The sequence below is a fragment of the Strongylocentrotus purpuratus genome, unplaced genomic scaffold (genome assembly GCF_000002235.5).
Source record: "Strongylocentrotus purpuratus isolate Spur 01 unplaced genomic scaffold, Spur_5.0 spur5_contig_814, whole genome shotgun sequence".
NCBI lineage: Eukaryota > Metazoa > Echinodermata > Echinoidea > Camarodonta > Strongylocentrotidae > Strongylocentrotus > Strongylocentrotus purpuratus.
This window is the reverse complement of record NW_022145518.1, coordinates 29239-48296: the sequence shown is the minus strand read 5'-3', so window position 1 is coordinate 48296 and position 19058 is coordinate 29239. Positions and strand designations below refer to the sequence as shown.

The 19058-nt window shown below is 37.7% G+C and overlaps 1 protein-coding gene across 1 annotated transcript; it reads left to right on the top strand.

The window, feature by feature from the left end:
- Positions 1 to 2614: 2614 nt before the first annotated feature.
- Positions 2615 to 18767, top strand: LOC115921310 (serine/threonine-protein phosphatase 6 regulatory ankyrin repeat subunit B-like). The gene is made up of 7 exons (XM_030978668.1): positions 2615 to 3626; positions 9925 to 10118; positions 12845 to 13058; positions 14971 to 15226; positions 17122 to 17270; positions 17724 to 17877; positions 18325 to 18767. The coding sequence occupies exons 1-7, from the start codon at positions 3183 to 3185 to the stop codon at positions 18525 to 18527; spliced, it is 1614 nt and encodes a 537-aa protein (XP_030834528.1). The 5' UTR covers positions 2615 to 3182; the 3' UTR covers positions 18528 to 18767.
- The last annotated feature ends 291 nt before the right edge of the window (positions 18768 to 19058 follow it).

The following is a 19058-nucleotide window of genomic DNA, read 5'->3' as shown; positions in this document are numbered from 1 at the left end:
ATTGTCTTGCATGATACGGCTCGGGTCACATCCACATTCGTACCATCTTGCGACTCTTCTGCTCAAATGCATGCGAGTACTGTGACATTTCCTCCAGTACGTAGGCTTACAATAAAAGGGAAGTTATTTGGGGGATAATGGTATGAACAAGGAGTCATGAATTAACCTACAGTATATTGAGTAAAGGATGTAATAGTTGGAACTCCTATGTAAATATCGTCCTCACACAGGGCTAAACACCGATTAATAGATAAACTAATCGAAAACTAAACTAAGTCATGGAGCTAGACCTCTGTAGACAAAGTGAACTTTGAACATTTTCATCATTGAAAAATCCCAAGACAAGTGATGTTATGAGCTGAATTGCAGGCACCGATAATGCATGGGAGTTTCAATTAAAGAGTGCAATGTGTATACGCGCTCAATATGTCTGCTTTTATTGTGAATTATTAAAAAATATAATTGATCATAATTTGGCATCAATATTTTTAGAGGTTATTGGCAGTGTACTTAATGAAGTCATTATAACCTCATCACCTGGCTACATTTTGAAGGTTACCGAGAGAGCTAGCGCTTACTTGATTGAACTTCGCACATCATTATTATGCCCAGTACCATTTTGACATTCAAAACCCATTTGCAGCAGTGGCGGATCCAGCAATTTCTTACCGGGGGGGGGGGCACAAAATTGCATGGGGTGAAATATATGAAAAACGATAGAGCGAGGCGTCAGCGGCGAGGGAGCGGAGCGACCAAGCGGGAGTGGGTCTAGCCGTCTGGGAGGGGGTCAGAACCCCTCTAGAGTAGAAAGCATTTGCAATTATAGTACCACAATAGGCGCATTTTTAGGCACTTCCTGAAGTAATATGACCATAAAAAGCAGTGCATGATAACGTCTTTTTAAATCAAGAAATAGTTTAATATACAGTTCCGGGGGGGGGGGTTGACCCAATGACGATGCGAAAACTGTGTGGGTCTGGACACAATCATGATGGCGTTTTTCTACGCACATCACATTTTCACTTAGCAGCCCAAGGGGGGGGGGGGGGGTTAAACCCCTTAACCCCCTCCCCCGTTGATCCGCCACTGCCAATAGTAGGGATTTCTTTCGTTTTACTTCTCATTATTCTTCTTTCCCCCCTTTTTTATCCTCCGTCTTTCACACCTTCTTCCTTTTCCGCCTTTGCTCTCCTCTCTCTTCCCCTTTCTTTCTTTCCCCTCCTTTTTCTCCTCTCCCCTTTTCTCTCCTCCCTTTTTTCTTCTTCTTCCTCTCTTCCCTTTTCTTTCTTTTCCCCCTCCTTTTTCTCCTTTTCTCTCTTTTCTTTTCCCCCGAGTCCCCCCTTTTTTTTTTACCGGGGGGAGGGGGGCACGTGCCCCCTAGATCCGCTACTGTGCAGTATCGGTATATTATCTTCGATACATCCCATTACATGTATTTTATTTTCAGTTAAAAAATTACGATATTTTTTTTGCTACTCTCCACCTAGGTGTTAAATGGGTACTCGGTAGGATGCGACCGTCATTGTTGGTCAAACAGCTTGTGAGCGTCATGTAACGCCCGGCTGGAATGCTCCCCAGGGAGTGGAGATTGTGCACACAGTGTGTGCGGGCAAGCACTGAATCCAATGACCGGGGTAATAGTATATCTGTAAAAGCGCTTAGAGATTTTGTATTAAGCGCTATATAATTTTTTTTTTTTATATATATATTTGTTTACAGTTTTTTAATGTACAAATTTGTTTCCTCCTGAATCGGGGGTAAGAAGGCATTAAAGGTTCATTTTCCTTATCCTGATCTAAAGATTACATTAACGATTTTGTTTCCCTTCATGATTTTATATAAATATATACTGTATAATCACTTTCGCAATTTTATTGTAACGAAGGTGACTATTGATGTGCGGTCTTCATACTTTTCAAAGAATACGTATACTCATTACTTGCTGGTGAGATACAGAGCAGAACAAATGATAATGTGTTTTTAAAATTAAAAAATGACGAAGGAAACCGAACAGAGCAGAAAGTAGATTGCTCTTTGACAATTTAGATAATTGCCTCTAACTTCATGATAAATTGATGGTTTAACGTTTGTTTACTGGTTTGAGAGAGCATGAAAATGATGATTGGAAATCGGCCAAAGCGGTTAATGGATTTGATCAGTGATCTGAAGTGTGAATACCAACTATGTCATTAAATTATTAATGAAAACACTTTATGCGTTATTCGGTCGTTGGATTAAGTTATCCCTGAAAACCATTCAGCCTAAAAGAAATAGGACTTAAAGATGTGCGTGGTTTACATTTGTTTGTCGAGCTGAGCTTTAATTATGTTACATTGTTAGAATGTTGAGGCAGAAGAATAGGCAGAAGAATAGTTTCATTATTTCATTATAGTTTTTCAGTAATACAATTATAATGTTTATTTCTTTTTAGTTAGTGGATATTCTATTTTCAAGGGATTGATTAAGCCTTGCAAGCAACTTTGTTATGTTAAGTAGACCCACCATTTAAAAAGGCACAACCCAGCCCCCCCCCCCCCCCTTACCCATGTCAGTGTATTCACTCTGCTCGTTGTTACATGTAGGCCAATGCCTATAATGATTACTATGGCATTTTTCCATGCACTTTTTCACTTTGTTCATCAAACGATCGCTATAGTTTTTTCACGATGGTATACCAAGTCATCGCTTTTCCAAACTTTGTACACATCAAACTGTAAAACGCCACATCTATAGGCCAGTTTCTTATTATAAATAACCTTGTATCGAAAGTTGTGGTTTTGACACTTCAAAAGGAAATCAATACTTTTCATGTTGAACTTTTTATCATGTCTGTACACCCACACGGCACACGAGGACAATAATAGATTTGGGGGCTGACCCTAAGCTCAGCAGACCAAGCAACGACTATAAACAGGCTACCTAGCAACCTCCTTCTGTCACCGCTTCATCGCACCGGAGACACAGCTTTCAGAATGTGTCCATGCACACACAGCGCAGACGACCGCTATATGCTAACATTGGTTTGTACGCGGAGTATACATCGTTTACTCCCGATACACCTGTACAGCCTTGGTAATTGGTTTCTTCATTGATTTTAGTCGGTTTTTTATAGTTGTTGGAAAGTTGGAGAAGTGTGACACGCTATATTTTATTTTATTCATGTAATCCGGAGAAGTTTCACCATGTCTTCTAAAGGTACCGAGCAGGATATATATCACCTTGCTCATGCAGGATATGCACAAAAACTGAATGAATATTTGTCGAAAACTGCGAATAAAGTAAACATCAACGAATTCTCGAAGGATGGAGCTACACCTCTGATTTTGAGCGTACAGGGGTCTCGAGTCGACCCCGCAGCTCAGGGGACGAGCCACATCGAGTGTTGTGAACTTCTCGTAAGTCATGGGGCTAATCCTAATTTATCGGATAAATTAGGAAGGACTGCGCTTCATTGGGCCGTATTCTACAAGAAGTCAGAGTTTGTCAAAGTTTTATTGAAAGGAGAAGGTGATGTCACTAAAGAAGACAAAAAGGGACAGAATGTCATGCAGTTTGCAATAAGAATGAATGCCGCAAGGTGTTTGCAACTTATTTGTGAAACTTTGAAAGATGCTTCAGCTGCAAAGGTAAGATTTATTTTACACATATTTACGTTTGAGTACAGTAATTTGTTCAAACTTTTTCCATTTTCAAATGAAAATCTTGCTTTATTATGATCCTTCCATCCCATGTTGCTCTTTTGATTAGGTCTATTCAGAAATTGATATTTTGAATATAAGATTATCAATTTAGACCTACCTTTCAATAGGTCTACTTTTAAATTTCAATTTTCATCTTAACCTTTGTTGACAATGTTTGGTATTTAAAATGCTTAATGCCTGGTTGGTTTCTTTACCTTTACCGCAAATACTGGAAGAATGCTGAGACAGCAGTCGAGCTTCCAGGTCTATCTTCTTGGTCTATCTTCTTGCACTCATAGTCATACTCTTTAATAATAATTCTGATTATATGCAAGGGAGGCAGAGGGGCAAGAGGTTGCATCTTGACTGGACAATGTACCATGTACAATGTCCCAGGAGCAAAGAAATTGAAAAAAATCAGTTCGAGTATTGAGAGATATGACACTGTTCCTTCCAGCAACGATCAAGCCTGGTTTTGAAGGCGTCTATGGTGGGAGCCTGAACTACTACTTCAGGCAGAGAGTTCCAGTCGTCAATCACTCTGTGACTAAATGTGTTCTTCCTTACATTTGTCCTACACCTCGGCTTTGAAAGCTTGAGACTATGCCCTCTTGTCGGTGTGTCTGCTAGTTGGAAGAAGTGGTCAGGGTTGAGTCTGTCATGCTCATAAATGATCTTGTACACCTGAATCATGTCTCCTCTCCTTCTCCTGTACTCAAGGGATGGTAAGTTTAGGCATTTAAGTCTCTCTATGTAAGGTAGGTGTTTCATTGTGGAGATCATCTTTGTTGCTCTCTTCTGTACTCTCTCCACAGCTTTTGTGTCTGAAATGTACCTTGGCGACCAGATTACATTTCCATACTCAAGGAGGGGGCGCACTAGTCCCTTAAACAGCTTGGGAATGGTGGATGTGTCATGACACTGAAAGGCACGTCTGATGCTGATCAGGACCCTGTTGGCCTTGTTGATGGCATACGACACATGGCTGTGGAACTTCAGTTTGTCATCAACAAGTACCCCCAGATCCTTTGTCTCTCCAACTGTACTCAGGGCTGAACTCCCGATTGTGTAGCGCTCCTGACAGTCTCCAGATCCAAGATGTAAAACACAGCATTTTCTTGCGTTAAACTGGAGTTGCCACTTTGAGGACCAGTCTGTCAATGAGCACAGGTCAGCTTGCAGAAGTTTGCGTTGGTCAGGAGTAGAGACGCATGAGAAAGCCTTGGTGTCATCTGCGTAAATTCTTACAGTGGAGTCCAGCACCTCAGGGAGATCATTGATGTAGAGAACAAACAGTGTTGGGCCGAGTACGCTGCCCTGGGGCACCCCGCTCTTCACGTTGCACCACTGAGATCTGGCATTATTTACCACCACCCTCTGTGTTCGGCCATGAAGGAAATCAGCAATCCATGTTTTGAAGTTCCCTTGGATCTTGTAAGCATCAAGTTTTGACAACAGCCGTTGGTGGGGCACGCTGTCAAATGCCTTTTGAAAGTCTAAGTAGACAACATCAACCTTTTCTCCTTGATCTAGCCAGGCAGTCCATTCCTCAAGAGTGTGGAGCAGTTGTGTAACACATGATCTACCTGGGACAAATCCATGCTGAGAATCACTGAAAAGATCATGTGACATCAAATGTTCAACCACCTTATCTCTGATGAGAGATTCCATGATCTTACAGGGGACTGATGTCAGGCTTATTGGGCGGTAATTGTTAGCATCCAACTTGCTCCCCTTCTTGTGCACAGGAACAACGTGGCTAATTTTCCATGCTGAGGGAAGCTTGCCCTCTTGAAATGACTTGGTAAAGATGATGGCCAATGGAATACACACTGATGCTGCGGTTTCATGTAAAACACAGGGATGGATACCATCCGGTCCAGCACTTTTGAACTTGGAAAGCAAACTAAGTTTGTGATGTACATCATCTGCAGTAATGACAAGTGCTGATAAGCATTCGGGAGGTTGCCTAGATTCCAGAACTGGTATAGCAGAAGTGTCCTCGTCAGTAAAGGTTGTCTCAAAGAAAGTGTTCAAGATATCTGCTTTCTCTTCATCCGATGTAGCGAAGGTTCCATCAGTCTTTCTGAGGTCAGGTAGCCCACCTCTTGTTTTCAGACTATCTTTGGCATATCTCCAGAATGCTTTTGGATTTTTCTTAACATTCTTTGCAAGATCCCTCTCAAAGTTACTGCGCAGCTCTTTTGTGAAAGATTGGAGTGTCTTTGCCAGTCTTTTAGCTCTTGATATGTCTGCTGGGTGCTTGGTAGTTTGGGCTTGTCTCCAAGCACGGTGCTTCTGTGCTTGCAGTTTGAGCGCTTGTTTGTTCATCCAACAGTGCTTTTTCTTTCGTCGGCGTGAAGCAGAACGCGGGATACATTTCATCATCTTTTCTGTTAATGTTGTGTGAAAGAACGACCATGCCTGTTCAGTATCCATATCCTTCATAGTCTCTTCCCACTTGACTTCCTCAAGCTCCTCACAAATGTCATCATATCGCCCAATGTTGTATTGAAACTTTGGAGTTCGTCTGTCTGCTTCTGGAGCCGATAAGGTGATAGTAAAACAGAGCCCAAGGTGGTCACTCAGCCCCAGTGGGGGCAACGAAACAATTTCATCAATCAAGAACTCATTATCTGAAAACACCAAATCCAGGGTGCTGTCTCTCTGACCTTCCCTTTGTCTAGTGGGAAAACTGACATGTTGATATAGGAAGCAGTCGGCTACAGTTTCCATGAACTCTTGATCTACCTCACTTCTTCCAGCATAGGACCCCCAATCAATGTGAGGATAATTGAAGTCCCCGGTGATCAGAAGATTGGTTGAGTTCATATTAGAAACCTCAAGCATCAGATTGCGTAGCTGAAGGTGGTTGTTGACAGAAGGACTTCTGTATATGCATCCAGCGAGTAGTTTCTTGGAACCAGCAAGTCGCAGTGTGATCCACACAGACTCATCAAAATTTGTTTGAATGTCACAGTCCTGTACAAGATGGCAAATTTCATGTGATACGTAAATTGCAACACCTCTCCTTCCATCTGCAACATTTGAGCGAATGTCATATCCATCCAGGAAAAAATCCTGTTCACATACTGGGTTCTTAACATTTTTGGGGCAGACCTCAGTCAGGAAGACCAAGTCCACTCTGTGCACTTCAAGTATCAGTAGCAGTTCATTCCGTTTATTCAAAAGGGAATCACAGTTTGTGTAAAACACCTTCAATTTGCCACACTTCTGGAATTGTGAGTTTGTTTGTTGTAGCCTGGATATGTCACCATCGTTCACATGCCAAGAGCCTCCATCCACGGTTGTAGTTGTAGAAACAGGTGAGCATTCACTGTCACTACTACTACTGGTAGTAGTAGTACTTTCATTCTCACTTCCCTCTATTTCGTGTACAGATAGTTCATTGTCACTCTCCTGATAAATCAGTGCTATATTGGCATCGCTTCTGCTGCATTCATATGCATAACTACTCTTATGACAAGTACCACTTTCACCCTCATCTGCAGTGAGATCATCACTTCTCTCCAGATATGACAATGTTACATCGCTTCTGTTACGTTCATAAAAACTATCATCACTAGCATCAGATTCATTTCTACTACTAAAGTCTTCCCTACTACTGTAAACTGTTGAAGGGTCTAGTCACAGTTCCTTAGAGGTGCTATCCTCTGTGGCCTGCTGCGACTTCAAATCAGGATGGGCTTCACTTTCATGGTTGGGGCTATGAGGCCTGCTTAGTGGTGCCTGATCTTTCTGCTTCCCTGTCACAGGAATACTGGCGTTGTTGGTAGCTGCAGCTACATGTATGGGACGTGGTCCATTATCCAGGAGTGCTGCACCCATGGTGTGAGATTCAGCTTCATTCAAGTTTGCATGGTCTGATACATTTGCAGGTAGAGCATGGTCCAACTTCGACACGTCTGTCTGCACTGCAAAACTATATCCTTCCTTCCGCTTCAAAATCCTTAGCATACCTGATTTTTGGCTATCAGCAATCTGCTTGTTGTCATGTAATTGTGGGAATTTAACATGCTCTTCTTTCTCTCTGACAGTGGTGGGTGGTGTTGTTTTGAAGTGTACCTCTTCATCACTTGAGATGTCTACTACTTCGACTGCAGCAGGTTGCTTTGCTAGAGAGCTAGCTGAGCCTGATGAGTAAGGTGATGAATAGCTAGAGTGGTAATTGGTGTCTCTCACATGTACAATTCTACCACCACGGATTATGCATTTCTCGCCATCAGCCCTTCTCTTTTTCAACTCATCCCGTAGAAGTTTGTGTGTTTTTCTTTCATCAGGTGTCCGGTCTGGGTCAATAAATATCTTGTTGTAGACTCCATGGTGTCTCAGCATCTTGGCTTTGAAGAGAATCTCATCTCTTGGGACAGCCAGCTGAACTAGGAGAACCCTAGGGATGCTATTGTCTCGCTGCTTGTAACCAAGTCTGGTTGTTTTCACAATGTTTATATTCTTGAACTGAAGAACGGTGAGAATTTTCAGAACAAATTGTTGATCATCTTCCTGTCGCTTGTTTTTTGTCTCTGATTTGCTCTCCTCTACATTGTGCAAGATGTTGTTCTTCCTTCTGTCTCGGTCTCTGTACTCTTCCAGGATTGGTATTGCATCTGGGATAGCATCCTGTGGTGAATTTTCTGTTTTCTGATGAGCAGGGGTGTTAGCAACTGGTCCCCTCGTGCGAGGGCAAGCATTCTCAGGGACAGGGAGAGGTGATCTGTATGAAAGATGGTGCAAATCTGCCTTCAGCTGCTCATTATCATTCTCAAGCTTCATTATTTTAGTCTCAATTCTTTGCATCATGTCCAAGACAGGTTTGAAATGATCGGTCTGTGGGCCCGTGACATGATTAGCTTGGTTCGGAGAGGGAGGTACTGTGATTTCAGACTTTATTGAAGTGTAAGGTGTGTGCAATTTCAGTTTGGCTTCTAAATCACATGTCATGCAGAAGAAATGAATAGTACTCCATTTCCCTATGTCCTTGATAACTTTAGCTTCAAGATTCGCACATCGTGGGCATAGCCAGTTCTTACATAATTCACACTGGACTAAAGACCTTGTGCGAGTGCCATGACAACCATCACAACACAGGTCGTTGCTGTCAGCCTGTGGTATATGTGTACCGGTTGGTTTGTCATTCTCTGCTTCCTCCTTTTTCTTTCCTCTTTTGCTCAACGCCACCGAAGGTCTACTGTTGTTGGCCCTGCTCATATTTTTTACTGCAGAGCACTGTCGACCTTGACTGCCCATGCCAGGATGACTGGAGCAAATACTTGAGGATTGACTACTGTTCAGACTTGTGTCTAGTGACAAATTTCCCTTAACTTGCTGCTTTGAGTTTTGACTGAGTGACCTTGTGACCTTTCCACCAAGTACACATGAGGTGCCAGGCTTCAATGATTTTTTACTAAGCTGTGAAGAAGGCTGGGGGCTTGCGTTGCTAGCCATTTGAAAAATATTTGCTGCTGGAAAAGTTACTGCTTGGCCTATAATACTTGAAGGGCTGCAGAGACTATAATAGCAGACAGCTTCAAATCCAGCGCGTACATGTACAAGGGAACATATAACACTAGACCAGATGTACAGTGTACATGTAGGGTAGATCACTAGAAGACATGCGTAAGGATTCTCAAGGCTCAAAAACACCAACAAAGTTATGACAATGAAATTGAAAATGAATCACATGTCAAGCAAGTTACTCATGGTAAAAGCATTCATGAAAAGATAAATTATACTTGCAGAACTACACAACATAGCTACTGCCAGACTGTCCCAGAGTGATGTCCAACTGCATGTAGGATCTATGAATCCAATATGTGGGACCAGAGCAAACATTCAATATAGATGCAGGGTGATTCAGAAAATCCACATCAAAATATTCTTTTCTTTTCTTCTGGCTCCAAACAGACTACTAAAACAGACAATAGTTTTATAATTCAAACTTTGTATGAGATAATTATGAAAACAAGATGGCACCTACAACAACAAATCACTTTATGTCTAGCACTTACCACTAATTTGAAAGTTCACAACAGATTAAAAAAAATCAAATATAAAATTTTAAACAGACTACTTTTGTTATGTTTACATTGCTTTACACTTTTTACATCTTCTTTCTCTATGTTTAACCAGGGAGAGTGTTTTCTAACACTCTCCCTGGTTAAACATAATCTATCCATCTATATATTACTGGGATGATTTTGTTTTATTTCAACCAAAATGTCAGATTTTATCAAAGCCAAGTGCATCTGTTGGTACCCCACTCATCCAAGCCACCAAGCTAGGTCATCAGGAATGTTGTCAGATCTTACTACAGGCTGGAGCTAATATAGACATTCAGGATCAGGCTTACTTTGATAAGACAGCTCTCCTTATTGCTACTGAACTCAACAATGCAGACATTGTAGAAATGCTCATCAAGTAAGTAATCTAATTTTAATACTAATTTATTTCTTATGTATTTATATAAATGGTTTATTGTTAAACTGATTCATTTGTTGTCAATGGTATATTATACATTGCAATAGAAGTAATGAATATAGACATTGTGAGAATGCTCAGTAATCAGATTTTTTAGACTAATGCAATTGTTATTTATGCCATATTTATTCATTTGAAGAATATCTTTCAACTAAAATTTTTTTTTTACATTATAGCCATCAAGTAAATGAGGCTCTACATGTACATGTACATATTTGAGAAACATCTGTGAAAGGAGACGCAAAACATATGTCTTTATACTTAAAAAGTCTTGTACCAAAATGAGGCTCAATGAATTTAATTTCATTAAGTGTAAGAAGATCTGACTGATAAATTAATCAAGTGAATATAATCAAAAAAATATTTTCATCAACTTATGAGTGCAGTTTCTCGAGATTGTCCAATTTTCCAGTTTGTATTTATTAGCATCAAGTGCTTGATACTGAATATAAGTATATAGAAGTTGAATTTTTCCATTTTAAAGATATCGATAGAATTAATTTCTTTTTGTCTACAAAGTACTTGGTGACTATTATTATATTGATGATTAATTGAATTGTATGACCCAAAAACTCTTTCATTTTATTTCAATCTTCAAGCTTTGATCAGATTAGTTTGTAATGGATTGGTTTGTATAGGATTCAATCAATATGTTAACTTACCGTACAGCTATTAGCTGCTGGATATTGATTCCAATCCATTAAATCAACTCAGGCATACACCACTCCCATGACTTATTTATTTGTCCAATTCTCTCCCATTTTTAATGAAAGATGCTAATCAAATTCCATAAAATATCATTAGCATATTTATTAAATGAAGTGACCCAGTAGCACCTTATTCATAAATTATTGATTATTATTCATATCTTGTTCACAGATTAGTTAGCATTATTTGCAAATATATGCAATTTAGATTACCTGTGTGTGGGTGTGGGTGGGTGTGTTTGTGTAAACCATTGATGTTAAAAACATGTTATTGGGCAGACTGCTCCTCTTACATGTACTTCAATGTGTTGCCTGGTGAAGTTGAAGGAGAGTAATAAATTATATTTCATGATTTGTTGGGATGCTGCTATACCATGTAACACTTACAGGTGCATGTTTTTTCAATCATAATTTTGTTTTATATAGACACCGGTGTATACTTGAAGAATATTTGTGATCAAATGCTGGAATTGTGTGTGTTCAGCACATTAACGGCATATATTCACAATACATGGAAAGAACTGCAAATAAAATAACAGTGCATCAAAATATGTCAGGACAGAAAAATGAAACAAACTTATTACTGAAATGCAAATAATTCACACGACTTCTCAATCATATATCTTCAATCCTACAGAATAGTAGTAAATTTCATATTTTGTGAGGAATGTATTACACTGTATGTTCAGTGGTTATAATGTACCTCACATATTACCAGCGCTTTACCAAGAGTCTGCATCTATCAGGCAAATAACCTCAAGGTGAAACTGATTTAATAAAACATTTTACATATATTCTGCATGATTAGCTAATTTGTAACTGATACTAAGAGTCTTTTCCTTTTATCTAGATCAAAAATGAAAAGGTTGATATTTGAAATGTATTCAGCATGAAATTGAGCTTTCCCATCAGGATACCCACATACTCATCAGTCATCCTGTACAGCTTCAGTGCAATAGACCATTCTCCTCTTGGTTATTCTAATTAATTGTCCATCTCATTACCCAAGGTTCAAGCCAACGTCCAATCTGCCTGTAACAGTGTATAATTTACTGTAAATTTTTAATGTAAATTTGCCTTACTATGATAATTACTGTAGAACACAGTGGAAGTGTAGGCATCACTTTGTTGAATATTTGACCTTAAATTTTTAAATGACTAAATAAACGTGAATAGATGTGAACTTCAGTCACATCATTTTGTAGCTTTTGCTGAATTTAATTTTCTAAATTTTCTTTTTTAAATTTCTTTTCAAATTAATAAATGTTGGAATAATGTTTCTTGACTCTTTCAGACTGCAATTGTGATCATGATTGCTGTGATTAAAAAATAGATAAGTGAAAAATGAAATAGAGAGATACATGTACATACCAAGTATTATGAGGTGAAAAGCAGTCAACATCTCTCACCTGTTCTACATTTAAAGTAGTTTGTCTGACCCAGTATCAGTGATTGCTATGTCAGACAACAATAGACAGTATTCAAAGTTGGCAAGTGTATTATTTGCTTCAATTCAAAAATAAATTATCTTATCGTTTGTAAGAAAAAGGACTTTTTGTAATATCCACTGTAAATATTTCCTTTCAATATTTTTTTTTTTGGGGGGGGGGGGATGGCCAGGATATACCTGTGTATAAAAATTGATTGATTTCAAGTTGTAAATGAATGATCCCAATCCTACCCTGAATATTTTAATTGGAATATTGGATGTCCATTTACAATTAAATCCAATTCTTGGCCACAAAATTAGACCAATTGCCTTCACTTCTGCATACATGTACATGTATAGGTAGGTTGCTTGACTTCTATAGTATAATTAGGAGGATTAATGAGTGAAAGTAAACAGACAACCAGAATCAAGGATTTCCGTAATTAGTGATCTTATGCAAACATTATCTGTTAATTGATGTTGAGAAATCATTTTAATGAGATACATGTATTGGTTTTGTTATATTGCAGATATGATGCCAATATCCAAGCTGAAGATTCGCAGGGAAACACTTGCCTGCACCTGTCCTGTTCCCTTACCAACCCCAGATGTCTGGAGCTAATCCTGGAGGGGTGTAAGAAGGCTACCGACCTGGTAGGAAAGAGGAACAAGGCGGGGCTGACACCACTCATGATAGCTTGTCAGCAAGGTCTGGAGAAACATGTGGAATTTCTTCTCAAATATGTGAGTAGATTTTGATTACTTGAGTTAGTATAGTTACGCAAGATTACATGTACATGATGCATATAAGTAAATTCATTGGAAAACATGAAAACTAGAAGAACAAGTTCAAGCATATGCATCCATAATTCATACATAATATAATTCCCAGGAAGCATTACATTTATAAAGTACATGTATGTTCTTCAAACCTGAATGTTCATGTACAATTGCAATTTCAATACTTATAAGTAACCCAATACTTGTAAGTCTATGGCCATGAAATGAAGCCACAAAGTATGAATGTTGGGCAAGAAGATAATTCTGTAAAGAAAGAGATTAGAAATTGTGATATAGAAAGAAAGAAACACACACCCAAACAAAATGTGTAATTTCATATTTGAAGCACTTAATAAACAGTTATTTACAACTGCAGGTATATATGCAGATTCTGATCTTGTGATGACGATATGGTGCATTCAAAATAGGGTATAAAAATTAAATGCAGCACAAATAAAACAGATATTGTTTTTAACACTACATGTACAGTAGGCTTCACAACTGAAGGTTATTCTAATCATATTCATCAGTAATTTGCACAAGGACTTAAATGGCTTTAAAACAACCTTGAGGGATTCGTCGAACGCAAGAGTTTATTTCTGTGGCATGATTGAATGCAGTAATTACCTGAGGTCCATTTGCTCCAGAAACGATTATAAAATTAATGGAGCCTTTGTGTGGTGGCCTTTTATTTGTTAACTGTCAAATCAACCATAGTCCTTTTTGTCATTTACTCGTATCCCTGACATTGTGTAATGACCAAAATGACTTAAAAACACAATGAATTGGTTTGATAATGATTAATGTAACATATTTTGTTACAAAATGGTCACTGACATGCATCTATTGTTATCTGTAATTGATAGTGAAGCTAAAGTGGCATTATAATCAATATCAGGCCTTTTCAAATTATTAATTGAAACCTATTACAGGTGTCATAATTCTGTTCACACTTTGAAATGTCATCACCTTCGGTATGAGAGATATTTAACCATCCTGACTGAAGATGATAATAATAATATAAGCCAGTGTGCCCTGTCACTGCCCTAGTTACATATGACCACAGAGTCCTAGTTTCATAAGACCACAGTCCATTATTTTCATACCAATGTATTACCATTTATGGATCCTTGTTTTTCACATGTCAGATGATTGAACTAGTTTATTGTAATGAATTATATATTATTGACAATTTCATTTACCACTACAAATTCTCTTCTTGGAATTAGCACTACTATAAAGATAACTTTTTAGGTGTTATGTGCATGTGACAAACCTAATGCGACCCAGTTAATTATTTCAACACACACAATAATCAAATAAAAAGCAGGGATAAACTTCCTGATGAATTATTCAAATTCATTACAGTTAGCATTGGGAACTATTGTAGAAGAAGATAGGATTCAATAAATAGTTAACAGGATTATAAAAGTCTACGGTAATTTAAAACAATAATTTTTGCCTATTCATTGTGTGTTTTCAATATCTCTGTATCACAGAAAGTCAACATGAACTTGAAGTATTGAATAGAATAGAGACAAGTGAAAAAAAGAAGGGGAACAAACCCAAACAAAACAAGAAAAAACAAAGAGTTTGTTTAAAGAAATAAGTGCTCACAAATATCAAATGAATAAAATCACATTAGATTACAGCAGGGATATAGATATGTTTTAGTTGATTTTTTAATATGCAGAACAAGAAATTTTTGCCGCTATAAAGAGGGTTGCTGTTCCAGTTTTTTTGTGGAGCTACTACAAAACTTTTTTCTGTTTAGGATAGTCTGATGAATGAATTTACAATGTTTTTTAATTGAACAAAGGTGAGTTGATGTTGTTTATAACTTTGAATTCAATTAATTTTTATTGTGATTGACTAGGAATCACCGGTTGGAGAACAGGATGAGCAAGGCAAGACTGCTCTACACTACGCTACCGAGAAAGGTCTAAGGTCATCGGCAGAGCTCCTTCTAGCAGCAGACTCTGGTCTTCCATGGACCCAGGACTCAGAAGGTCGTACGCCACTTCATCTGGCTGTCATTGAGGGCAAGAAGGACCTTGTGGAGTTCTTGATTGGAAAAAGTGGTGTGAATGCACAGGATAATCAGGGGCACACTCCCATCCATTGGGCTGTGGGTAAGAAAATCTACCTTATTGGGCATAGAGGCATCATTTGTAATTAATGCAATCACATGCCATTAATGTAAATGATGATAATTAAAATTATTGAAGTAATAAATTAAAATCAGTGCAATTATTCTAATTTTGCAATTGTTTGTTGTTGTTGGTTTTTGTTTTGTTTTGTTTTGTATATTACGCAGCATGTACCTGTTACTTCTAACATGTGTGTAAATCCTTGTTTTGGGCATCCTATTAAAAAAGGTGTACATGTACAGTTTTGATTTAATCAGTATACGTTTGATTTTATTGTGCCAGCAAATTATGTTAAAAGGTGACAAAATTAGATTTAGTCTTTTAAAATATTTATTGAAGTATTTTCATTTGGTGTGATTCATGATTTGTAACATTCAGTTACTGCAAATTGGGTTGTATTTCCAAGCTAGCAGGAATAGAGGGAAGCAAAAATGCTCATTCAAGTTAGAAGAGAAAGCATGGTTAATTCATTTACAATAGACCCTAGATTGATGGTTGATTTCACTAGATCAATATTTGTGATTCCAATTATGATTATTAACCCCATTAGAGAGTAGGTCTTCTGTGATTGTTCAGTGGCAATAATGAGTAAACACTACAGAGTCCTAGAGTGAAAGGGTGCCCTCGGTGTGTGTACACAACAATGGGAGCATCACCAATGCTAGGCAAATGCAGTACTGTTCATTGATTTGCAAAATTGATGAAGATGAAAAGTCATTTGATATCAGGATGATAAAATGTTTGAATGACATGTTTAGAGAATAATGTTGAGTGTCTCTAACAATATTCATTTATCCAAAACCCTTACTGGTACATTGAAATAGATTGACTGCATGTATATTTAAAGAGATATCTTGTTGGAAGGGAGCATGTTAAATGTACTCTTACAATTAAATACATAAAGATGATTCCAGTGTCATCTTAAATTTTACAAAGTATCCATTGTGGAATGTTTCTTCAAATAAAAGAATGAGGGATAAATTGTACCATATAGTTAAAAGTACTAGTGGCATAATGACTACACTTTAATGCCAAACTGTTTTTTTTTTAATCATGTGTCTGGCTGTGTTGATATGAATATAATCCTTTCCTGTATGTCAGATAATTGATCTTAATTCATTGCATGCAAAAATTGAATGGGTTCTGTATTAAGGCCATATAATGGGATCTTCCTCTTTTTTTATCTTCCTGCGCTGCCCTATCAATAACTGATAATGATTTATTGAGTAGAGAGACAAATCCTCCGTAATTAAGTGAAATAGATAGATCAGGTTTATAGTGTAATGTCAAAGAAATATATGATTGATCATGAAATAAGAACATTCTCAATCATTATCAGACAGGGGAATTAGGTGTCTAGAAGGCTCAAGGATATATCATCCGTCTGGAGCTAGAAGAGCCTTAACTCTGTATTCTAATAACTGTATGAGTTAATGCCCTTCTGGCTCCAAACAGACGATATTATCTCATACTCTCTATTAAAACTGAGCTTTCAATTAGTACTGAATACTATAAAGAGAGAATCTTTTTGCCGTCATATAATCAATATTGATTTTTAATTTTGATAGGTCAGTGGAATATCTAGGTTTTTCATGCCAGAGGGTGGGAGAGGGGTGGGGGTGGGGGTGGATGGGAGGGGGTTACAAGTCAGACAAATCTCTGACAAACGAAAAACATTCAAAAAAATAAAATGTTATAAAATTTTGCTTTTGCAGGAGCACACATACACCCTTTTGGATCTGCAACTGTAAATATAATGTTCCAATCGCCCATGCTTTGTGTCTAAGAAAAATACATATTTCAATTCGTGAACGCAAAGTAATGGACACTCGGTTATCCTCTTGATGTTGAATTCTATTTCTATCTTTCTAATTTAGTTTGTGGTGTCCATGACCTGATTGATACCCTGGTCGATCATGGAGCCGATCCATCCCTGATCGATGACCACGGTGCTAGCCCCATACATTATGCTGCTCAGATGTGCGGTGATCCAGCCGTGTCAGAGATTGGTATTCTATGTCTTAAGGTATGGGCCATTCTTTGGTTGCCTTTAATAGTATGAAGCACATGATCATGAATTCTTGAAATTATAAATTTGAAACAATGAAGAATAAGGAAATGGATGTTATTTTATAAGAGATCTGTTCATATACCACAAATTGATCTCAACTCTTCACTTTCTACAGGACAAACATATCAAGGTAAAAGAAGGCATCGGCCCTGAAATTGTTGTTCAAATTCTTCTCCTGATAAATCATAAGATTCTGTATTTCAGAAGCCATGAGATATATATATCTGTTGTTCTTTCTTTCTTTATAATTGTTTGTTTGTTTTTGTTGATGAAATTTTTTGATTGAATACATATGCTTCTCTAGGAATTCCTTGCCAATTTCAATATAAAGGTTAAAGCTCATATACATGTAAACAATGGATTCAGATTTGAATTTACATCATTTGATTTGATATTCTTTCATTAAAGGCCTTAATCAAGCGAGGGGCCAAGGTGAATGCCATAGATACGGGTCATAAGACCCCTCTCCTATGGGCATCTAGTGCAGGGAGTAGTGAGGCATGTAAGCTACTCAAGGAAGCTGGAGCTGATGTTACATTGGCTGATCTAGATGGACTTACAGGTATGATATGGAGCCTATATTGGATCATTCTATTTTGTGACGAGACACAAAAAAAAAAAATTCTAACTCAATTGAATACAAAATTAAAACTTTGGAATATTCCTCATTTATTGAAACCGCAAAGAAAAACAAAATTTACTTACTGTCATTGTCATAGTTAGTAATTTCATTATATTAGTGCTAATTCCAAGAAGAGAGTTTGTGGTGCATGGTAAAATGAAATTGTCAATAATATAGAATTCATTACAATAAACTAGTTCAATCATCTGACATGTGTGGGACATTTATGTGAATTCTGTTTTTAAAGAAGAAATATATTTAAATAAATGTTCCTTTTCCCAAACTGCATATATAAGTATTTAAGGAAAAAAAGAGTAATATGATCCAAACGTACATTTGATGAAACAGTGAATATTAATATGCAAATTTTTTATATTGTAATTTCAGCTCTTCACTGTGCAGTGACGTGTGACCATCCAACCTGTGTAGAAACACTCCTTAAAGAATGTGATGCAGTTGTAGACACACCAGATAAGAATGGCTGCACACCCCTCTTCTATGCAGCTTCCATGGACCATGTTGGTAATGTCCAAACATTACTGGAGAGCGGGGCTTCCCCTAACTACACTGATAATAAGGGAAAGAGGTAAGCTGGTAACTTTTCATGTCTTATCTGTGGTGTGCTCAAAGAATTATACTGAATTATAAAATAGCTCTAAGAGCTGACCGGTTAATGTAAAACCAGTCACTCAATTTGTTTGGAAAGGTTTTCAAACTGTTCCTATTCATGTTAATTATGTGAATCATATGTATATCTTTTTCAAATCCTTGCTTCATACCATTTTCCCTCTTGATCTGTCATCCTCCTCTTCCTTCTCTTCCTCCTCCTCCGCTTCCTCTTCTCCTCCCCTTCTCCCTTCTCCTCCCATTTTATCTCTTTCTCTTTAATATTCCATCTCTTCCTCTTGTCTTTTTCATTCTCTCTTTATTTCATTATCCCTTTAATAAACACTCTTCTTTTTTTTAAATACTTTTCTCCTGTGTCTTTCTCTCTTTCTGCTTCATGCTCGATGCATACCTTTAACCCCTTTCTCTCAGATATCTATAAGCTTCCTGCCCCCTCCTTTAACAGTACCGTTAAATAATCATTTCTCCTTTTGCTCTTGCAGCCCGATGCACTG

Coding starts and splice junctions, on each gene's coding strand:
- LOC115921310 (XM_030978668.1), top strand. CDS start 3,183: ATGTCTTCTAAAGGTACCGAGCAGGATATATATCACCTTGCTCATGCA. Junction 3,627..9,924: donor AAGATGCTTCAGCTGCAAAG/GTAAGATTTATT, acceptor CCAAAATGTCAG/ATTTTATCAAAGCCAAGTGC. Junction 15,227..17,121: donor TCCCATCCATTGGGCTGTGG/GTAAGAAAATCT, acceptor TTTCTAATTTAG/TTTGTGGTGTCCATGACCTG.